This window comes from Neopsephotus bourkii, unplaced genomic scaffold (assembly GCF_033783945.1).
Source record: "Neopsephotus bourkii isolate Nb327-2 ecotype Australia unplaced genomic scaffold, CSIRO-AGI_Nbou_v1 NB_1749, whole genome shotgun sequence".
Lineage (NCBI taxonomy): Eukaryota > Metazoa > Chordata > Aves > Psittaciformes > Psittacidae > Neopsephotus > Neopsephotus bourkii.
The window spans coordinates 2,982,896-3,002,698 of record NW_026902223.1 but is presented as its reverse complement, the minus strand read 5'-3'; the positions used below and the strand labels follow the sequence as shown (position 1 = coordinate 3,002,698).

Here is a 19,803-nt window from a genome sequence, read left to right as displayed (position 1 = left end):
GAGGTTTGAGGATCATTTGGAAGGATGGTACATAGCATGGGCTAAGAGCATGTCAGTGATCCTTCTACAGCAGTAAGGACAGGTACCGAGTTGCAACTGTGATGCAACTGTGTTTTCTAAAGCAAATCTTTGAGAAAGGAGGAGAAAAAAATACATGGGAAGAATCTAGGGATATAAATCCATAAAATAATGTGGATTGGCCCATAAAATACTAAAACAAGCTTGCCCTCAAGTAAAGGAGTAGTGAAGTCTCTGGTGCAATCTGTTCGCTTAAGAACCTACCCATTATCTAATAATCTTTATTAGTCTACAGTGGCTATTGCCTGCTAGGATATTTAAACATCAAACAAAAACTAGGTAGTAACCCTAAATGTCACTGTTTGATTCAGTGTCCTTATCTGCTGAATCAGGAACCAGTTAAACTGAATGGTTTTACAAGCCAAGGAAACACCTGCTTTTTATAAATAATCTACCACTTGTTTTCCAAACACTGAGCTAAGGATAAGAACAGGGACACGTTATTCCTGAGAGCCCTTCTCGAGCCAGCTGTTGAATATATAGGATTATACCAGGTTTGGCAGTACCTTCTTTACTTATAGGCAGCCCATCGGGCTCAAAGCTCTTTCAAACCAAGTATTCTGTGTAATAAACACCTACAGGGAGCTGCTCATAGCAAAGAATCTCTACATTTGGTTTTGCAGTGGATGACTGTACTCTGACACTTCTGACTACACAGAATTAAAGGCTTTATATAATGATTCCAGCACTCTGGGTTGATTTCAGTGGGGCAGGACTTCATTAGTAGTAAACCACTTTTCCTCAGAGTGTTACTTTTCTTAGAGTATCTACCCTCAGATAGTTAATGCTTGAGTATGACTCTAAAGCAAAGTTAATTACTGTCATTATGTTTGGTACTCTTATTGTGGAAACAATGGAGAAAAAGTACTTTGCTTTGGGTATTCACAAATTGGTAGGTAGGAACTCTGCACCATAAGGAATACATGTCATTATTTTTAGGCATTTTTCTATGTGCTTTCCTATACGTATCTGTTTTATGTCATTACTGGTATTTCTTTATTGTAGAGGATAATACTCACTTTGACAAGAACAATTGTATTTGCTGTATTTTCATGCTTCGTCTCTGTTAATTCTTATTTGTGCATTTTATGTTAGGAATGTAAGCGTGGTTGTCTGCATCCATGCAAAAAAATATCAAAAATAAATAGGTTTTTGTAATTTAAAATAACTTCATTTTCAGATCTGACTGTGTTTTAGCTAAAATACGGGGTTTTTTTCCTTTCAATGGTAGATTCATGGCATCCGGAATGATCTGGATAAAGAAAGAGGGGATGCTCAGAAGAAAATCCGCAAACTGGAAGAGACGTTGAAGTAAGTGAATATGGAATAGTTGTTGAACTATCCCCAACTTTTTAATCCAATCTATTACCTAAACTTGTGCTCTGTCTTACCCAACAGCCTGCCTGGGATTTGTCTGGGTTCTTGTCCCATCGTAAAGCTGCATCTTCAGGGTTCTAGTCAGCCATAAAAATTAACAGAGTAAAGCAAGAACCGAGGCACCCAGATTTATGGGCTCTCAAGTGGTAGCAGTAAACCAGAATGGGAGTCGGTGGTGTCAGTGGGTCTTGCCTTATCAGATGAATGAAGCCAGCTTCGATTGAGAGTAGATACAGAGTAGGCAAAGAATCCAAACTGAAGACTTGGTGCTTTGGATGATTTTAGAGGAAGGGAAATGTTAAAGATGTATTTATTTCAGTTATATTTTAATTTGGTTTAGTATTTTATGTTGGGGGGGGTGTTTTTTATATCCATAAATTAGACCTTTAAAGTAGATTTTTCCTCTGCAATATCCACTTTGTGTGTGAAAACTTGTGTTTCAAATGTGGCTCGGCCTCAAAAACGTTCCGCAGCAAACAGAAGACACTTTTCATTAAGTAACTTGGAACAGCTCTTTTGCTGACCTTGTACATTAAAAATCTAATCAGGACACAACAAGCCTGATGTTTTCTGAGCGGAGGAGTGGTTTACATCCAGCAGATGCACTTACAACAAGATCCACTCTTGTTACGCTGCTTCCATTTCGATTATGTAAAATATTATTTCCATATGTTCAGCCAGTTTAAATTCAAAGTTACAGAAATAATTTTTAGGGAAAACAGATTATTCTGAAAGGAACCAGAAGTGATTTGCTAGAACTATTCAGCTGAGTATTAGGCTGTATCTTATCTAGGCTGATAGAGGCACTGCGAAGATACTTTTATTCAATAAAAGTCACAGGGCTGAAGTCTGTATTCCTTTATTTCTATAATCTCTTAGGTATTTGGCATAAATAGAGGCTATCTTAAATCACTGCAGACATTAATAAAATCTCTAGCTTTTAATCTGTAAATTCTTTACACTGACAATTATTTATAATTTTAGGGAAATTGAATTGTTATCAGCTGAACTTAATCTTTTAGTATTTTAATGTCTGATTTGTTGATAATAGTCACATAAATTACCTTCCACATCTTTCCAATAACATGTCAGTTTGCACTTCAGTTAATAAAGTAAGTCTGACTTTACAATCCATTGGCTGCTCAGAATTTATTCCTCATGTGGGTGCTCTCAGTGCAGGATGAACATGGTTCTACTCCTCATCAGTCAAGTAGCTGTGAAGTGCGTTAGTGCGCTGTGGATTTGAACTTAGTTTCAGTTAACAGCACCACACTGAGAAGCTGTTGTAGACAGCTGAGGAGGTCCACATGCATTTCAGATACTCCTGAGGTATAAATAAGCATACTTTTAATGTATGGGTTAGAAAAGGATTTGAAACATTAAAGTTTCAAGAGCCCAGTTTCCTGGTGGGTGCTTCAGGTTCCACATATGAAGACGATGTTGGCAGAGGCCAGCCCTTGTGCTTGGTGTGAGTGGGTCCTTTGGCCAAAACTGGGGATGGGTCAGTCCTGGAGGCTTTGTGACAGGTTAAAGCTGTGTCTAGAATGGTTCCTGAAGCAAGTGATTAATGTGAATTCCCAGTTTTCAAAGTGTCTTCTAATATGAGCTGCTTCCACTCATATTGTAGAGTACTTTCCCATCTCTGCTTCCATGTCCTATGGCAGTTTTAGGCTTACTTTATTTTACTGATTCAAGGTGTTGGAAATATTGTAGTGATTTCTGATATTAAATGATATATCACTCTCCTAATTTAAAATGGAAAATGTTTTAATTTTGGAGTTACTTGTAAATAGTGAATCTATACTACTGTTCTTTTGATTGGTTTTCTAGCATTGATTTGGGATTAGTTTTAAGATTAGTAATGGAATTAGTAATGCTAATAAGTAATCATTTTGTAATTGAATAGATAAAAAATAGCTTCATGTGTTTTTGTCTGGATGGAGGCAGAAGCTGTCAGACTCATCACGGTGGATTTGTGTTCCTGAAGCTGAAAACTACTGTATTTATAGAGGTGTAGTGCCCTAGTCTAAGCCCAGCATATATTCAGCTGTCTGGTTCTTTCACATTTCAACTCTGGTGCAGAACCCCTGGGGTCTTGCATCTGTACAGTTCTGATCTGTCAGCACACAGGACTTAAGAAGAGACTCGTGTGCCCAGTACAGGGGAACTGCTAATCCTGCAAGGCACACTTTCTGGAAACCAAGGCATTAATTTAGTACCAACAGTTCTGGACAACATTAAGATTTTATATATGCTTATATAGGATATATATAATAGATAACAAGTGTAGTATTTTAGTGTCAGAAATGGATGACTTCCGTATGGCTTCTTTTTCCCCATTACTACAAAATTAGTCCTTTTAACAGTCTCTTGCTATGAATATGAATTCATAAGACCCAGTGTTTTATGTGAAAATGCTTTGTTTTGCTGTATTTCTTTCCCTGTTTGTGGAATGGAATTAAGTAATTACAAGCTGAGGCAGATGCAGTAAACCTTTAGAACACAACCTTCTCTTCTCGACATGGGTGAAAATAAAACAACCTCATCTTCCTTGACGTGGGTGAAAATATGGTTCACCATCTTCAATAGAAACGATGCCTTGTGGAATTGCAGCTCAGAACCCAGTAGGTGCATCAGTGATTTCTCATAAACCACTTTGATCTGAATGCACTTTGATTCTGAAATGGCCACAGGATTCTATCTTGAGCAGCTAGTCAGCTGCAAGCACACAGAAAGGGAAGTGGCAGGTATTTTAGTGGGTTGGCTTTTTTGTTATTATCATTATTTTCCAGTGGTGTGACAGCAAACAGCGCTGTTGCAGTTTCAAACATCTCCACAGAGATGCATAATGAAAGTGATTTGAGACATCGTGTGGAATAGTAAAATCCCTATTTCTGAAAGTATCTTTCACTTCAGAAAAGCCCCAGTGTTGCCAGAGTTTTAATGCTGAATAGTGGTTTCCATAGTTTATGGAAGGGTTTCTTTTTCTTCTTCTGAAGTTTATGGTAGAAAAGCTGTCAAAAACACATCGTTTGTGAAAGAATTGCTCTAATCCTCATGACTGTTGGGGGTGACTTGTAGGTATAAGTTTCCTGTTTAGTTGAGCAATGCATGTCATAGGCAGTGCCTAATAACAGAAGTTACTAGAAGTGCTGCAAGGATTTTTCTAGAATGTCATTTAAACTGCATTTATGTACTAACAAAGTGTTCCTAAAATGTTTCTGTGCAATTATTGGGAGGGGAAGGTTGTTTCTCTGATCCCTCTAGTTTGGTTGCATAAAATGGTCAATGAGAGTTTTAATGTGGGTTACAAATAGGCTGCATCTCTGTGGTTCTTCTCCCTTCTACTTTAAGTTAGGGGTGTAGGAAATGAAGAGGTATAGTTACATTACAATGTGTGCGATTCATTGTAGTTGTGCAGAGTGGGTTGAATGCAACAGGAAAAGACAGTAAGAAAAAGAAACCCTGTACCCGTTTGTTGCAGAAGAAACTGCATGGAAGAGAAAGAAAAGCCCTAGTTGACATGATACATCACTGTTACGCGGAGTAGCTCTCAGCATGAGCTGTTGTGTCTTGCTCTGTGAAATGTGGACACCTGTTTATTAAATATGTTTAAGTTGCTTGTATTTTTAATATCTGATTTTTCATAATTTTATTTACTGAGCTGTAGGGAAATATTTCCCATGTTATGGAAGAACTGAAGTGTAGGCGCTTAGAGACCTGTGGCTTTATTTAAGGAACTGCAAATAGGTATGGTCTTGATGTGGTTTAAAAATAAGGCAAGGACATGTATGTTAGAGGCTCTTTAACCATTTTTACTCGTTTCCATTTCAGTGATCATCGTGGAAACAGCTTTACTTACCTGATCCAAACTCGAGTGTTGTTCCCAACTGTTGTATTGCAGGCAGCAGATTTATGCAGTTTTCCTAAAGACTTAACAAATGGCTGCTTTTGACAATAAAGAACTGTGTTAAGAATAAAAATCAGGTTAGACTGTAGTGTTTATCACTTAGCAATAATTCTATCAAGCTTAAAATGTCTCAGTGGGTAAGCTCCCTTCAGTTTAGACCTGCTTTGCTTGATCTCTGGCTATCAAGACACCTGCTGTGTCTGTAAGTAGGAGGATTTAGTAAATATCTGTCTTGATTACTAAACAAAAGGGGCATTTAACTTGTCATAAAAAGATGCAAATGTTCTGAGCTGCTAATGCCTTATTCAGTTTGATGTAGATCACAGTATTAATTGTCTCTCTTCAACAGATGTAGCATTAAAAACTGACCTTTGTTGCCATTAGCCTTCAAAATACAGACGATGACCTCCAGCTCTCTGACTATAGAACGGTTTGAAGGCATATTGAAGGTTCTATTTTCATGAGAATAATATCTTTCCTTTTTTACTGTTTCTTTGGGTTCCAAAATAGCATAGTAAGGCACAGAGAACAGTCTTCCTTGTCACTGTGAAAACAGCAGTAGTTTCATGAAACACCAATGACAGTACCTGTTCCGTAAGTATCCTGGAGATAAGTCTCTAATGCATTCACAATTTCAACATTCAGAAGTTAATGTTGGGGTGGTGTTCACAGCAATGATCCCAAAGCTTCCCATGGAAGCATCACAGTTCTGTGGCATTATCTGCAGACAGCAGAAGTGTGTGTACTTTAAGGCTGGCCTCCTTTATTTGCTGGTTAACAGAGAGACTTAGACCATTGCTGCTTAAGATCAGAGGTAAAAATCTCTTTTACAATCCCAAGAAAGAGCAGAATGGCCATGTACATTATTAGCACTTATGTACACCATCAGTGTTCGAGGTATAGCTGCCAGCCTGACCTACAGCAGGGAGGGTATCGGGTGTACAGGAGGAAACATTTGGTTTACAGCAGTTAGTTTGAAGTCCATTTATATGTTATTAGTAATAATATATAAAAAACTAGAGATGAAACAATAAAGAAGGGAAGACTTGGTTGTAGAAATAAATAGGTTTTGAAGTGTTAATACAGCATATATTTAGACCACCTCAGTTGTAATGTGGTTTAGTTTTGCCACTTCCATTCTGGAGTCCATAATACCTTTATGACTGCATAGAAGTATGAAGTTTGTCCATCTTGAGATGGAGATTTTGGACTAAATTATAAACATATGTAAAAGTTGAGGCTCTTATCTGTCACCTGCAGGGAAGCACAGACCTTGCTGCCTCTGCTGGTTGCTCAGGATAATGGTTGTGATGGTTCTAACATGCTGGGAATAATGATGGGATCTGATTTAAAGCTTTTTGGTTTGCATGTGTTGTAATGAAGTATTCATTGATGTGTGCTACTGAAATACAGCTTTCCTGAGTTCACACTCTTCTAGTCTGTAGTGTGATTGAAGGAAACACCTTTTCAAAAAGCCATGTTAGGAGAAATGAAATGCTACATCTGCAGGTGCAGATGTTGTAGTGGACCACTGAAGCATCAAGGAGTGCGGGTGCACTATCTACAGTTAAATACTTCACAGCCTTCTTCCTCTCAATCTTTGCCTTTTAAACCTGCCCATGCAGCCAACTCTGAGCCCTTTGCAAGTGGTGATGAGACAGAGCAAATGTTTAGCAGCTGCTTTATCGAAAGTCACTTAATAAAATTGTTTGTTTCCATAAGAAGCTGGCAGCACCGCTCCTTTTCCCCATTGCTCCTCATCTGAACTTGTTTCAAACTCTTCTGGGGAAGAAAGAGGGGCGAAACTTCCCAGAAACCAGCAAAGCTGCTCCTGTCTGTTACCAGACCTGTATTTTTACAGCAGTTCCTAAAAATACAGCTTTCACAGCACTGGTGAGGCTGCACCTCGAATCCTGTGTTCAGTTCTGGGCCACTCACTACAAGAGAGACATTGAGGGGCTGGAGAAGGGCAGCAGAGCTGGTGCAGGGCCTGGAGCACAAGTGTGATGGGGAACGGCTGAGGGACCTGGGGGGTTCAGTCTGGAGAAGAGGAGGCTCGGGGTGGCCTTATTGCTCCCTACAAGTGCCTTGACAGGAGGATGGAGCCAGGAGAGGGTCTGTATCTTCTCCCAGCTAACAAGAGACAGGACAATAGGAAGCGGTCTCAAGTTTAGATCATAAAAGGGGCAATTTAAAAGAAGTAAGGGTATGTGAATTTGAGGGAAATAAATGGTGCATATGGTGCTTCTGAGCTAATAAAGATGGAAACAGATGAAGGCAAGGATAAAGTGTGAAGATAGATGGCAGAAGGAGATAGAATAAGCAGAAGTGAATAAAACTTCATTTTGTTTTGCAGCTTAGAGCTGCATAATTGTTGGATCCCAACATTTTTAATAAAGTTAAATTTGGACTTTTCAGGATATACGGAGGTTATATTTTTGAAACCCTTTGATTTACAGTGGACCTGGGGAATTTGGTTTTACCAAACCCTGTGAGAGCTTTATTTTTAAACAGCTGCTTCTTCAGAATCCTATTGCATGGGTTGTATTGTATGGACTTCTTGTAGTGATGTATGTCATGAAGGCCATGCACAGTGAAAAATACAACTGCATGATAATCATCAATACAACAATAAGTAACTAAATGGAGTCATAGCTTGAACCACAAGCTAATTCATTAATGTCTTTTTTTCCTTCCTTGTTCCTCGAAGCTGCATCCAGATTCTGAAGAACTGCTGTTGTTAATATTTTTAGGATAATTGCCCAAGTGGAGCTGTTTTGTCCTTTAGTTACTTCCATTTTTCCTTGAAAATGAGGTATTTGTGTGTGGAGGAATTCTTGTAGGAATGGAAAAGCTATTACTATTTAAAGCCGGAAATACTTAAAGAAATACGAGAAGGCATTGTCTTTAATTCCAAATGTTGCAATAAAGAACACTGTTAAGAGCTTATGCTCATGTTCGTTGTGTTCATCCTTCTCTTTCAGTAAAACGCTCAGTGTTGTCTCGTTAGAACAGTTGCAGCATGATGAAGAAAGCAAACTTTGTGATTTGAAACCAGGGGTAGCGTTAAGTGGCTGAGGAATGTGGATGTCGTTTGACTCTTTAAAGCAGAGTTGTGTGGTTTTGGTTGGGTTTTCTTTCCCCCTCCTGTAAGAATCAGTGGAAAAACACCCAGCTGTTCCCCACTTGGTGCTCGGCTCCAGCATCTGAAACCTTTTAGGGCAAAACCAGTCAAAGTTTCCAGCATATTGTGAACATTCCTTGAGCAGTGGTGACCATGCTGACATAACCCTCACTCCGGGGGGCACGACGTAAAGCATGAACAGAGGACCAAAAAATGCGGTAGCTTTATTTAATAGTCTCACTTAAAAGAACAAATAAAGTGTTCTATTAACTATTTACAGCCTTTCATTTTCTTTCACCAGTTTCTCTGGAGACCTCCTGGCAATAATGAAATATGTATTCAAAGGAAAGCCCCAGCGGTAACAAGAAAAGTAACAGTTGATTTTTAATCCATGTCTATGGGATCGTTAAGTCCCTCAAGATGGTTATAGAGATGTCATTTGACATCTTCTTAATGATATCAGCTAGGAAAATGGCTCGATAGAACGTATATAGCTTCATGAAATGGAAAGCATTGCCTTGTGAGATGAACAGCAGCAGTGTATCATGTAAAACTTCACTGCTGTAAATTTCTATCCTAATAATTAATGTAGTTAGGGGCTTCAGTTAATTGGAATTGTTCCCTCATTGCTCCAAAAGGCTGCCCTTTCACATTCGAGTATCTTTTAACTTCAGTGCAGTACATTTAAAGGCCATGCCGGCCTCCTAGAAAGAGATGATAAGCTCACCCATCATTCCTCAGCACTGAGTTACTCTATTATCCATTACAGCTTGGATATTATTATTCTGAATCCTAAACTATAACGGTACAATTATTTTAGCCATAAAAATAGTTACCTTAAATATATAGAGTGACAGAATGAAGACTGTAGCCTTGTACCTCCTTAACAATCTCACTAGTCTTATTTCAACCTCTTTGTCTTTGATTTGCAACTGCTGTTGGCTCTGTCACTCATCTTGGGCTGGTTTTTGTTAGTGTGATGTGATTCTTCTTGCCTGGCTCTCTTCTGCCTGGTGATCTCTCCCATAGTTTGCCCTTCAGATGGTTTATTTTAGTCTCCCTCCAGCTTTCTGTGCCGGGGCAGTGCTCTGTGATCCCTCTTTTTTCTTTGCACCTCTTCTCTGGGTATCTCATGAATCTACTCAGTAAATGTGCTGCTGACTTTCTGATCCACCTTTTAATGACCATCTTGTCTCCTCCTTTCTGACCCATCATCTGTAGCTGTCTCTCTCCCCCCATGTTCTCCTTGTTGCAGTTTAGCTCATCTCATCATGTGAAAGCCATGACTATTAATCTCTGTTCTAATCCTCCTCTCTTGATAACTGAGCCTCTGTGGCCTTTCATGTATGTGGTATATCTAAATCTTGGAGGCAGTTTCTGCAGCGCTGAGCAAAATCATAACGTTTTCCTTTCCAGCCACATTTACATCACTCACCCAGCCTTTTAACCCGCATCTCATTCATCATTCTGCAGTTGCTGGTTTTATTCTGTTTGCATAGCACCTAGCACAACAGTACCCCGTCATTATTATAATGAGAAATAGTTATAATAATTATTAGTGTGTTTAACCAATGTCTAGGTAATTTGCCACCCATTAATTTTGAAGGTAGTGCATTATTCTTCTTACTTCACAGAAGTGTGAAACTACACACGTGGAACATTATTTACTCCATATTCATTAACAGCTTTAAGTAGTGGTTTCAATAATGTTATCTTGTGATTTATTTTAAACATAAGCATATAGTTTAATAATTGCATTGTAAATATCCTTATAGCTTACTGGAAAGAATGCAGACCAGCTCTTTGATGTCAAGTTATGCAAACTGTAAACTGTGGATTTGTGCTTTTTCCCATAAAGACGAGCTCATCTTATACTTAAAATCGGGGTATGAAAGATAAAATTGTTCTCTACTTCATGTATTTGCCTTTATTTCTTTGAAATGATGAAACAAGTTAGAATGCTTTCTAACAACTTCGAAATATTAAAGGCCCAAACAGGATAGGGATGATGTTTTGAAGGCAATAAATATTTCAGCTTCACATTTCAGTCTTTCTTCTTTGTTCCTTTGATCTGGCTTTGGTTTAGTTATCATTCCGCTTGAATGACTTCACACTGTCTTTCTTCCTCTCCACACCAAAAAGAAGTGTTCTGCACATACCCCATATGTTTGGGTGCTCGCGTTGTAGGAGAGCCCTTGTTGTTCCTCATTGCTTGCTGGTAATAACTGCCTCTGTAGTAAGATACTCTAACCACAGCTAAGATGGGTGCATTTAGGCACAATATGTAATTTACACGTGAAGACGTTACTTAACTGTCACTGTTTTGCTTTTGCATCAGAGGAGTGTGCATGTTTGGGTGAAGGTTGTGTTTAGCTACTCGAATTGCTGCATATGATGTTGTATATCAAGTTGTATTCCCCCTTGGGAACACATGTCTGTACAGTTTTGTGTTCTTTTAAATCTAAGTGGACTACATAAATGGTGATAACAGATTTTGTTTCAACACAGACTAGTAAAAAAGTCAGTTTTCCATTTCTTGTGTCAACAAATGAAGCAGAAAGCTGTTTAGAAACAAACCCAGCAAGATTCTCCTTCAGCTGCCTCCCAGCAAGTGAATAGATTGCAGATTGGTGGGTAGTGAGCCATTTTCCCTCAGGAGTATTAATATGTGGAAAGGAGAGGAGGGAATGGGCAAAGATGTATGTTACTGCAGCAAATCTAAATGCATAGGATCAGTGCATATACGTAATGCGGGGTCGTCAGGGTATTCTGCAGGAGAGCCTGGCCTTTCAAAGCAGACTGCTATTTGAAGATCTCCACTTCATCCGTGGGGCTGAAGGCTCAGCCATTTCTTTGCCTATACTTCAACCTTATAGAGCAAGATTGTTATCTACAGGGATAAACCCAGAGTTATCCTAACCAGTGCCAGACAAGAGCTGAAGCCTCTTGCTCATGTAGAGTCCATCAGAACACAAGCTCCAGAAGTTTCTTGAGTGGCAAAATGTATCCTTACCTTGGAAATTATCCTTATCCTCACCAGAAAAGCTTTGCTTTTGTGCTCCAATGCAAACAACAGTCTGCTTGGACATGAGCGGGCTTTCACTGTTGCCAGCAGCACTGGAAAACCTGGCAAAGAATTTGCATATTCATGAGTTAGAGCCTGGTATGATTTTTACAAGGAAACCTCAGGAGTTTCACGGTTGGTTGTTTTTAATATCATTCAAAAGCTCTTTAAACTACACACAGGGAGCCTGGATGTGCATTTGCTAATGGGATGTGGAACTCTGTCCACAGAAGTTAGCCACATGTAGCTCGCGGAGGTACGCGTTTTGTGCATGTGTGTGCTTACATGCAACCTAAAGTGTTGAAAGCAGCTGAGACCAAGGCAGGTGCATCCCCTGCTCTTGTGGGCTGTTGGTGAAGCCTTGTTTTCATAGTGGGAGCAGTGAGGACCCTGTGAGTAGCAGTGCTGGTTCATCCCACATTTGCTGCGACAGCTTGAGTTTATTTAGCCTCTCCTGTAAATCACTGCACTGCCCTGCGTTTCGTTAACTTGACTCGCAGTGGTGTAATGTCTTACTGGGTTTAGTTGTTATCTCTTGGAAGGCATTTTATGAAGCAAGGAAAATATTTATGATTAAGCATGAAGAGGAAGTATGTAAGATGTTTATATTTTCCATTTATCACTACACTTCAGAGTGCTGCTCTCTGAAATTGCAATTCTGGACTTCACAGTCAACTTCCACTGCGATGGTTTGTGCTGTGTAAGATTGCTCGTTCTGCTGCCATATCCTTTATACACTGAAACAAAGGGAATTTGCTGCTTTTTAAATTGGGGCCAAAGAGTAAATTCACCCTATTTTTATATTCAAGCCGGCTCAGCTTGAGGGGATTTGAGTGATGTAATTGTATTGTATTCAGCCCCACAACTAGTCCAACTGAAAAAAATAATCTTCAAAGTGAATATTTTAGTGCTTCATGCAAGGCACATTGCTGAGTGTCTTGGGGAAAAAAGTAAAGCTTTTCTTACATTTGTGAGCTGGGGTCCATTGTTGTACGTGGTTTCTAAGCTTCTGTACAAATCTTGACTGCACAGAAAGTAGAGCTCCCACATCCTTGAAAAGTGAAGTTTTATTCCTGGTTATAATGAGATGTTGCATTTATTCATGGGATTAAGTCCTTAAAGGAAGGTGCATAAAACCCGATTCCTAAAGGTTTGCAGCATAATATTTCCAAATAAACATATATTCCTAAGGAAGAAGATGCATACATTCGGAGGCTCACTAACAGCACGAGGACTGACATATTGTCCTTTTACATTTAGATCTGTTGCGTTTCCATCTGACTCAACCTAACACGTTCCAAGGTCTCTTGACACCAGGGTGGATATGTTTGAACAAGCTTCAGGTTTTAGGTTTTGTTTCCAGTGTGGAGTTGGAAGTCTTAGCTGTAGTTTGTGGGGAGGGAGGTTTGTTGCCTGGTGCTCATAACTGAATGAAGGATGTTGGGGAGGAGAGGCTGAGGATTTCCTCTCTCTGTGTTCCCTCCAAGGTAACACATGGGGACAGTGCTCTGCAGGGGAACCTGATCCCATCTTCTCTTTTCAGGGTGTTGAGCTGTAACACAGGTCTTATAAGAAGCTGAACCAGTTTCTATATTCTTTCCTGTGGTAGATTTTGTTGGAGATGGGAATGGTGTGCTCGGTGTAATACAGTATCAAACCTAAACATATCTGTGTTCAGCAGCTCCCAGGTACATGGGTTTCAGGGGAATAATTGAGCCAGATGCCTTTGTAGCTGGAGCTGCTGCATAACTAACTCACTGGATAGTTCATCTCATTTTTAGCTCTAGGGGCATTGTTGGTGTGCCCATGCTGAGAAATGTCTGAGGATTTTTATATTTGCAATTTTGATCTTCCGGGGCCTATAAAGTAGAAATTTCAACCCTAAATGGTCATTCTTCCATTGTTGATTTTAGTGGTGTTGGATTTTTGCTGTATAATTTTTATGGTCTCGTAAATGAGTGGGGAATATGGTAAATTAATATACAGATATGCGTCCCCCCCAAAGGAGTTTAGAAAATAACATTGCTGAGGCAGTAGAAGTAAAGCATGTCTGCAGAGGAGTGATGGATGCTATATTTGAAGAAAATCTGTTGATGGTGTTCTATGAATGCAAACCCCAAACCCCTGAACAATTACCACCAAAACTGTGGTGCAGGATTTTGTTCTGTTTTGCCCCAGTTTCTGCTGAGTAAGAAAGGTATTTCCCTTTTTCTATAAGAAAACCAGCAGTCTCCTCCTGTCTCGGTTATTCCGTCAGCGGTGAGTAAGGTACCAAAATCAAGTATTTTTTTCAAGTACACATGATGAAAAAGCTCTAAAAGTAAACAGTAATATCCTTACTCAGGGCTTGTGGCATCTCTTTGATCTCTTTGCTAACAGAATTGCCCCGCTTTCCTACACTGCAAGCAGACGCCTTGTGAAGATGGAAGATTCTTTGTCCCATTGTCCAAGTCTAGTATGAAAACCACAGAAGAGGATGTGAATGCTGTAACTTTGGGCTTGGCAGCTTCCTGACCTTTATAAAAGGCTTGCTCAGTGCTGTAATAGCTGGTTCAGTGCTGGCAGCGTGACAGACTAGATGAATTAACAGGTCTTTTCCATCTCTTGTGTGTCAGATTGTTTTATATGGAAATAATTTCTGTCAAAATGGGAAATTCAGCATAAGGTACTTCCTCTGCCTGTAAAATGGAAATGTCAGCCACAGGTCTGCTTGAGTGTGTCTTCTGTACCAAACCAGCATTGTCCATACCACCGTTGGGTTCCCCTGTGTTTTGACTCAAAGTCAGGCAACTCCACTGACCTGTGGTAATAGAAACGTGTAGTAGAAAGCTAATATCGCTGCCTGATTGTTTTCTATGTGAGGAATCACAATGGGATTCCTTAAGTATTTACAGGCTATCAGGATTTTTATCTGTGATGTGCCAGTGTGGTGATTGTGTCCATTTTTCAGATGTGTGTTTATATATGTCTCTATATGTGTTGTAGATATATATATGTGCATGTACAGAAAAGGTTATACATGCTTTACTATTGATAAACTGGATGTCTTGAGAAACCCAAACTGATGTCTCAAGTCTAATATGTCAGATAGTATAGGCTGTTAATATGAAATATCATTGCATAAAGATTTAACATCTGTCATTACTTTAAAGGCTGAATAGGCATTGCAGCATTATGGGTTTCTAATAGATTAAGAAGGTACCATATGTCACATGTTACCCTGCTTTGCATTTTGATATACGTCAAGCAGTGAATAATCCCGCATCTTGTCTGAGCAAAGATGGCACTGGGATAATTTTGTGTTTTTTTTAATTGGAGATGATGATAATGCTAAAAGGAATTAATTTAAATGGGAGGGGGCAATGCACTTTTAAAGGTGAGCCTAAAAAAGGGGGTTATTCAGCGGGCACTGACCCATTCAAGTCAACGCAGACTTTGAAGCTGGAGGTATTGTCGTAAGCCCCGAACGCCGTGTTTAGGCGTGCGAAATTCAATCAGAGAAAGCGAAAATAACTCCAGCCTTCTATTCCCTTCTTCAAAGTCTTGCAAAGGGAAGTTTGGCAGAAGCTGGGACAGGAAATTGAAATCTGAATACTATTTTAAACTGATGGGGTTAAAGGCCTCTCTTTTACACTCGCACACTTGTTCTTTTATTTGATACTTGAACTCTGAAAATTTTCTGTGACTTTCTAGGGAGAAGGAGGAGCAGCTGACTCGGGTGACAGAGGTACAGAGGCTGCAGGCCCAGCAGGCAGATGCTGCCCTGGAGGAGTTTAAGCGGCAGGTGGAGCTGAAGTCAGAAAAAGTCTATGCTGAAATGAAACAGCAGGTGAGGAGGTCACAATGCCAGCCTTTCTGAAACTCTGTCTCAGTAGGATAGCATATTCTGATCTTATAATGCCAGAAACATGCTTCACTTGAGAGTGCGACATCAAAATCTTTCACAATGTAGTGTCTTTGCTAGCAAGTCAGAAAGGGATGTTAGCGGATGTTTCATCTTTCTAACAAAGCCAGAATTGTCATTGTTACAAAGATAGCTGCGGTTATGATACTGATTAGGGATTTTTCAGGAGTGAGAGTATAAAGTGTTAGTTTATACACCCCTATGGAACAACGGTTGTAATTTTCCACTTAAATGCGTGTTTCTTCCTACTCTTTTTGGGAGGACTCTGTCTTCCGTTAATGAGGTCTTGTAATCAGTTTGAGCCTAAACAGGGGCAGAGCCATTGTGGCTGCTGGCAGTCCTGTGCACAGGGCAGAAAAATCCCATTTTCTAGTCCTGAAAATTAGTAGCAGGTATTTCTATATAAAGATTTTAGTGGTTTAAGTTCCTTATGGAATAAATAATAGTTAAACCATTGTTCCTGGGATATTACAAATGCAGCGCAATGGGTGAAAGAAAGAAAAAGCAACAGGTGATCAAAAAGAAGGGAAGAGAAGGGAATATTCCCTGAACCTACCTGGATGGTCAAAATCTCAGTGCATAAGTCAACCATGTAATTCTTCCTGACCATATACTCAGTTCTCCAATCTCACCTATAGCAACCAAACCTCGCTGTTGACAGTAGGATGCTGCAGTCTGATACGGTAATGGATTTCTAACAATGTTGGGTTATAATTTAACAAATTCCCTTCTTGTTCTCATGAAATTTTTTCTTCCTGAAAATCTTCAACAGAAGTGAGACATTGACACATTGCTGATATTTTTAAGATCTGTGCAGACAGCAAATGATAGTGTTTGGAAATACAAAACAAGCAAGAACAAATTCATAAACCCAAGATTTGTTCTGCAGACTAGATCCATGGGCAACACAACAAATCCTACAGTTCTCATCTGACCTTTTCTGTGCTGAGACTCTCCTCCAAGTTCTTCACAATGACTTAAAATAATGTCTTTCTTCTGCTCTGAAAGAGATATAATCTAATTTTAGAAAGACTAATAATAGTTTATTCACTTTAAAAAAAGGCCAGCAAATAAAACCAGTCCAAACCACAAAGATGTGGAAAAGAATTAGGAAAACTTGAAGTCAATTCTTATTTACAAGTGACTGCAAATTTCTTTTAGAATATTGCTGTGTTCTGGGAAGTTTTGAAAGCAAATTTTCTTGTACTCCATGAATCAGCCATGGCTTTATTCTCTCCCTACTTGAATGCTAAAATCTAGAAGCAGTCAGTGATATTGTACCATTGAGCAGTTCTGTTCTACAGGAACTGAGGTTCAAGGAAATACATCAAAGAAACACTACTGAAGCTGTCTTCATAGCTTTGTCCTTTCTCATTCTTCTGCACACACATCCTCTTTAGATAAATCATCCATTAGACTGTAACGTCGTGGCAAATTCTATTTTCTTTTTTTTGTTAGGTGGAATGTGTTACTCCTAATGCAGAAGCTGTGGTAGCTATAGCAACACTGCTTTTAACTACTCTAGAAACATTGGGCTTCTAAAACAATGTTTTGGCGTGTGGTAAAGTTAATAATGGAGATAAGAAGGATGGGGCCTGGCATTTTCAGTTCTCATAATCAATATTTGATTCATTAGTTTAGCTCTGGTATTTTTTTTTTTGCCATCTGCTTCCTATTTTGTCAAGCTGAGATTGTTAAGAGTCACCTGATGCCCACTGATAGGTGAGTAGTACATTATAAACTCCAAAATATGCTTTTTTCTAGTAATAATTAGACAAAAAAAAGGCAATGGCTGTGTCATGAGACTTTAGGTCTAGTATTTCCTGGATTTCTTTCTTTATTGATCTCAATAAAATTGGCCGTGGCCATGCAGTTTGAGTAAGTTTAGGTGCAGAAGAAATTAGTCCTAAAATATTCATTGAAGTCCCTTCTTTTTATTAGCACATAGTAGCAGTGAGGTTTGGGAGCTACTGGAAGGATAACTTGTTCCTTTCTGTTCTATTTTTCAGCTTTCTATCTGGCCAACTATTCCTTGTCCTGTAGCTTTCTCTTGCTGCAGTGTTTTCCAATATAATGCTTTTCCCATTCCAAGTACTGCCTTTTCTCCTCTTTCCCTGGCTTAGAAGTGATGTCCAGGCCGATTGGCAAAGACATCTGTGGAAGACTGAGCACTCCCTTAGGCCAAACAGGCTTTTGGCTCATGGTTCAGGAATTTGGGCTTTTATTCTTTTGGTACAGCAGATGGACTTGTGGCTGCACTGGTCCTCCTGACAGCGACACCCCTTCGCTCCCATTTTTAGGGAGATGGTTTATTTGCTGCTTGTGTTGGGACCTAGATCGAAAAGTCGTCGATGAGTATGCATGGCAGCATAGTACCTTCTGTGTGCATATATATATTTGTATATGTATATATGTATTTTCCTCTGGAACCATGCCTGATGTGCATCTGCGGTTGTGCTTTTGATACAAAAGCCTTTGTTAATTGAGTTATGAAATTGCTTCCTTGATGCTGTGTGCTGGAATCGGTGGGACTCATTATTCACAGGCGATGACTATCTTCAGAGTACTTTACTTGCAGCCAAATAATTCTCTTTTAAGTTATTTTACTGATTTAATATAAGCTTACTTTAAATGTGGAGTTTGTGCACTGACTCACATATGATTTCCCTTGAATTTCCACAGGCAATGTATTTTTGAGTGAAATATATTTGAGTCTTAAATATGACTAGAAAAAACATTCACTTAATTTTGATGGGATGTTTCCCACTGTTGAGTGGAAAACAGAGCCAGTATTTTGTAATCAGGGAGTGGCATTGTATAGGTGGTCACTGTGTCCTTAAATAACTAATAATCCTCTAGTAACTGAATATTCATTTCCACTACACACAAATAGTGTCATTATCATTCTCAGCAAGTTATATTCTGCTTTGATGGTCTGTGAACAACTGTAGAAACATCAGAACGTTTCAAGCTATGCCTTTTTAAAACAAAAAATTAAATATTCCCTTTCTTTTACCATGTAGATGGAAAAGGTTGAAGCAGATCTAAGCAGATCAAAATCGCTCCGGGAAAAGCAATCCAAAGAATTCTCCTGGCAATTGGAAGAGCTGAAGCAGAGATACGAGCAACAGGTCAGTCGGTTTGCTCCTTCACGTGGAGGGGAGGAGGGACACATTCCCACACAGATGTAGGTCAGATCCTGTTCCTGCTGCGCATTTCTGTGCTTTGTATAAAGACACAATTTATAGTGGGCACAGTTTATGTGATGGAGAATGGAAGGGGAAAAAGTCTACATAGAAAATATTTTTGTTTCCCTGTTGTGATCTTTGTACCTCTTTCAAATCATTTCCCAGGCTTACAGGTGGCAACACCTATTTTCATAGTGGCCAGATGAAATTATTCAATGTGTTATCTGTTTTTCTTCTTGTCTAGAAACAGCGTTTTACTCTTTTTATCATCTTTTAGCATGGGGAGTGTTCATACGAATGCTTGTTTTGGCCCACTGATAGTGAGTTTTCTGTATTGTAGTATAATTTCAGGGTTGGGAAATATTCAGGAAACATTTGGGTGGAGACAAGAAAGCCCAATTCAGTACTGTTGTGAAGTGGAAATGGAAAACCAGAAAGAGAGAGAAGTAGACGAATTATTGTGTGATACAGGCTTGAGAGCTACACATCTGAAACAGCCCGTGAAACACTTGCGTAAGGAAGGTACTTGCTCATGGAAGTGATGTGGCATCAGTTTGGGTAATGCCTGGTAAAGGACTGAATTTGTAACTTATAGCAGTGATACTCTTAGTCTTAAGCTTAAAGTTCTCTTATCAATGTTTTTTGTGTGGATTTACATTTCCACCAGGTTCTTTTTGTATTGTCATTCCTGCAGCACAAAGCTCCTTCAGCCCACCTACAAAGCGGTATGAGCTCAGTTCTTCCACTCTTAATATTTCCTTCCAGTAGTTCCAACTTCTGTTTCTCTGTATCAGTCTCTGTTTATGCTTCAGAACTTCTAAACTGTTTTTAAAACAGATTTTTCCTTGCCTTGTTTTACTTCGTATTTCTTTGGTTGTTTCTTGGGGAGGAATAGACTGATTTAAACTGTTTAAATAGAGCAGTAAGTTGGAACTGGTGGTGCATTTCAGCAGGGCTCCAGCAGACATCCAGTGCTGAAACAGACACCCAACCAAAACAAAGAATACTTTAGCTACCTAAGAAATGTAGTAATTACTTTGGGATGTTCTGCTTCAAGTGCCTGAATCTAATTGGCAAATGGAATTTACACACAAAGGGAAGGGAAGTTGACCTTCAGGTATATTTTGTGTAGGTTGGTGTGGTGAATGTCAGAAATGG

General features: G+C 39.3%; 1 protein-coding gene across 5 annotated transcripts in view; it reads left to right on the top strand.

Annotated features, from left to right (window-relative positions):
* CEP112 (centrosomal protein 112) overlaps positions 1–19,803 on the top strand; it is a 184,197-nt gene that overhangs the window by 42,485 nt on the left and 121,909 nt on the right. For all 5 annotated transcript variants that reach the window (XR_009729033.1, XR_009729034.1, XM_061377218.1 and 2 more), the window contains exons 17-19: positions 1,310–1,389; positions 15,247–15,382; positions 18,481–18,588. Coding sequence is in view for 3 of the 5 variants with exons in the window: in XM_061377218.1 (XP_061233202.1) it covers positions 1,310–1,389; positions 15,247–15,382; positions 18,481–18,588 (324 nt within the window). In the remaining 2 variants the exon portion in view is untranslated. The remainder of the gene's footprint in view (positions 1–1,309; positions 1,390–15,246; positions 15,383–18,480; positions 18,589–19,803) is intronic.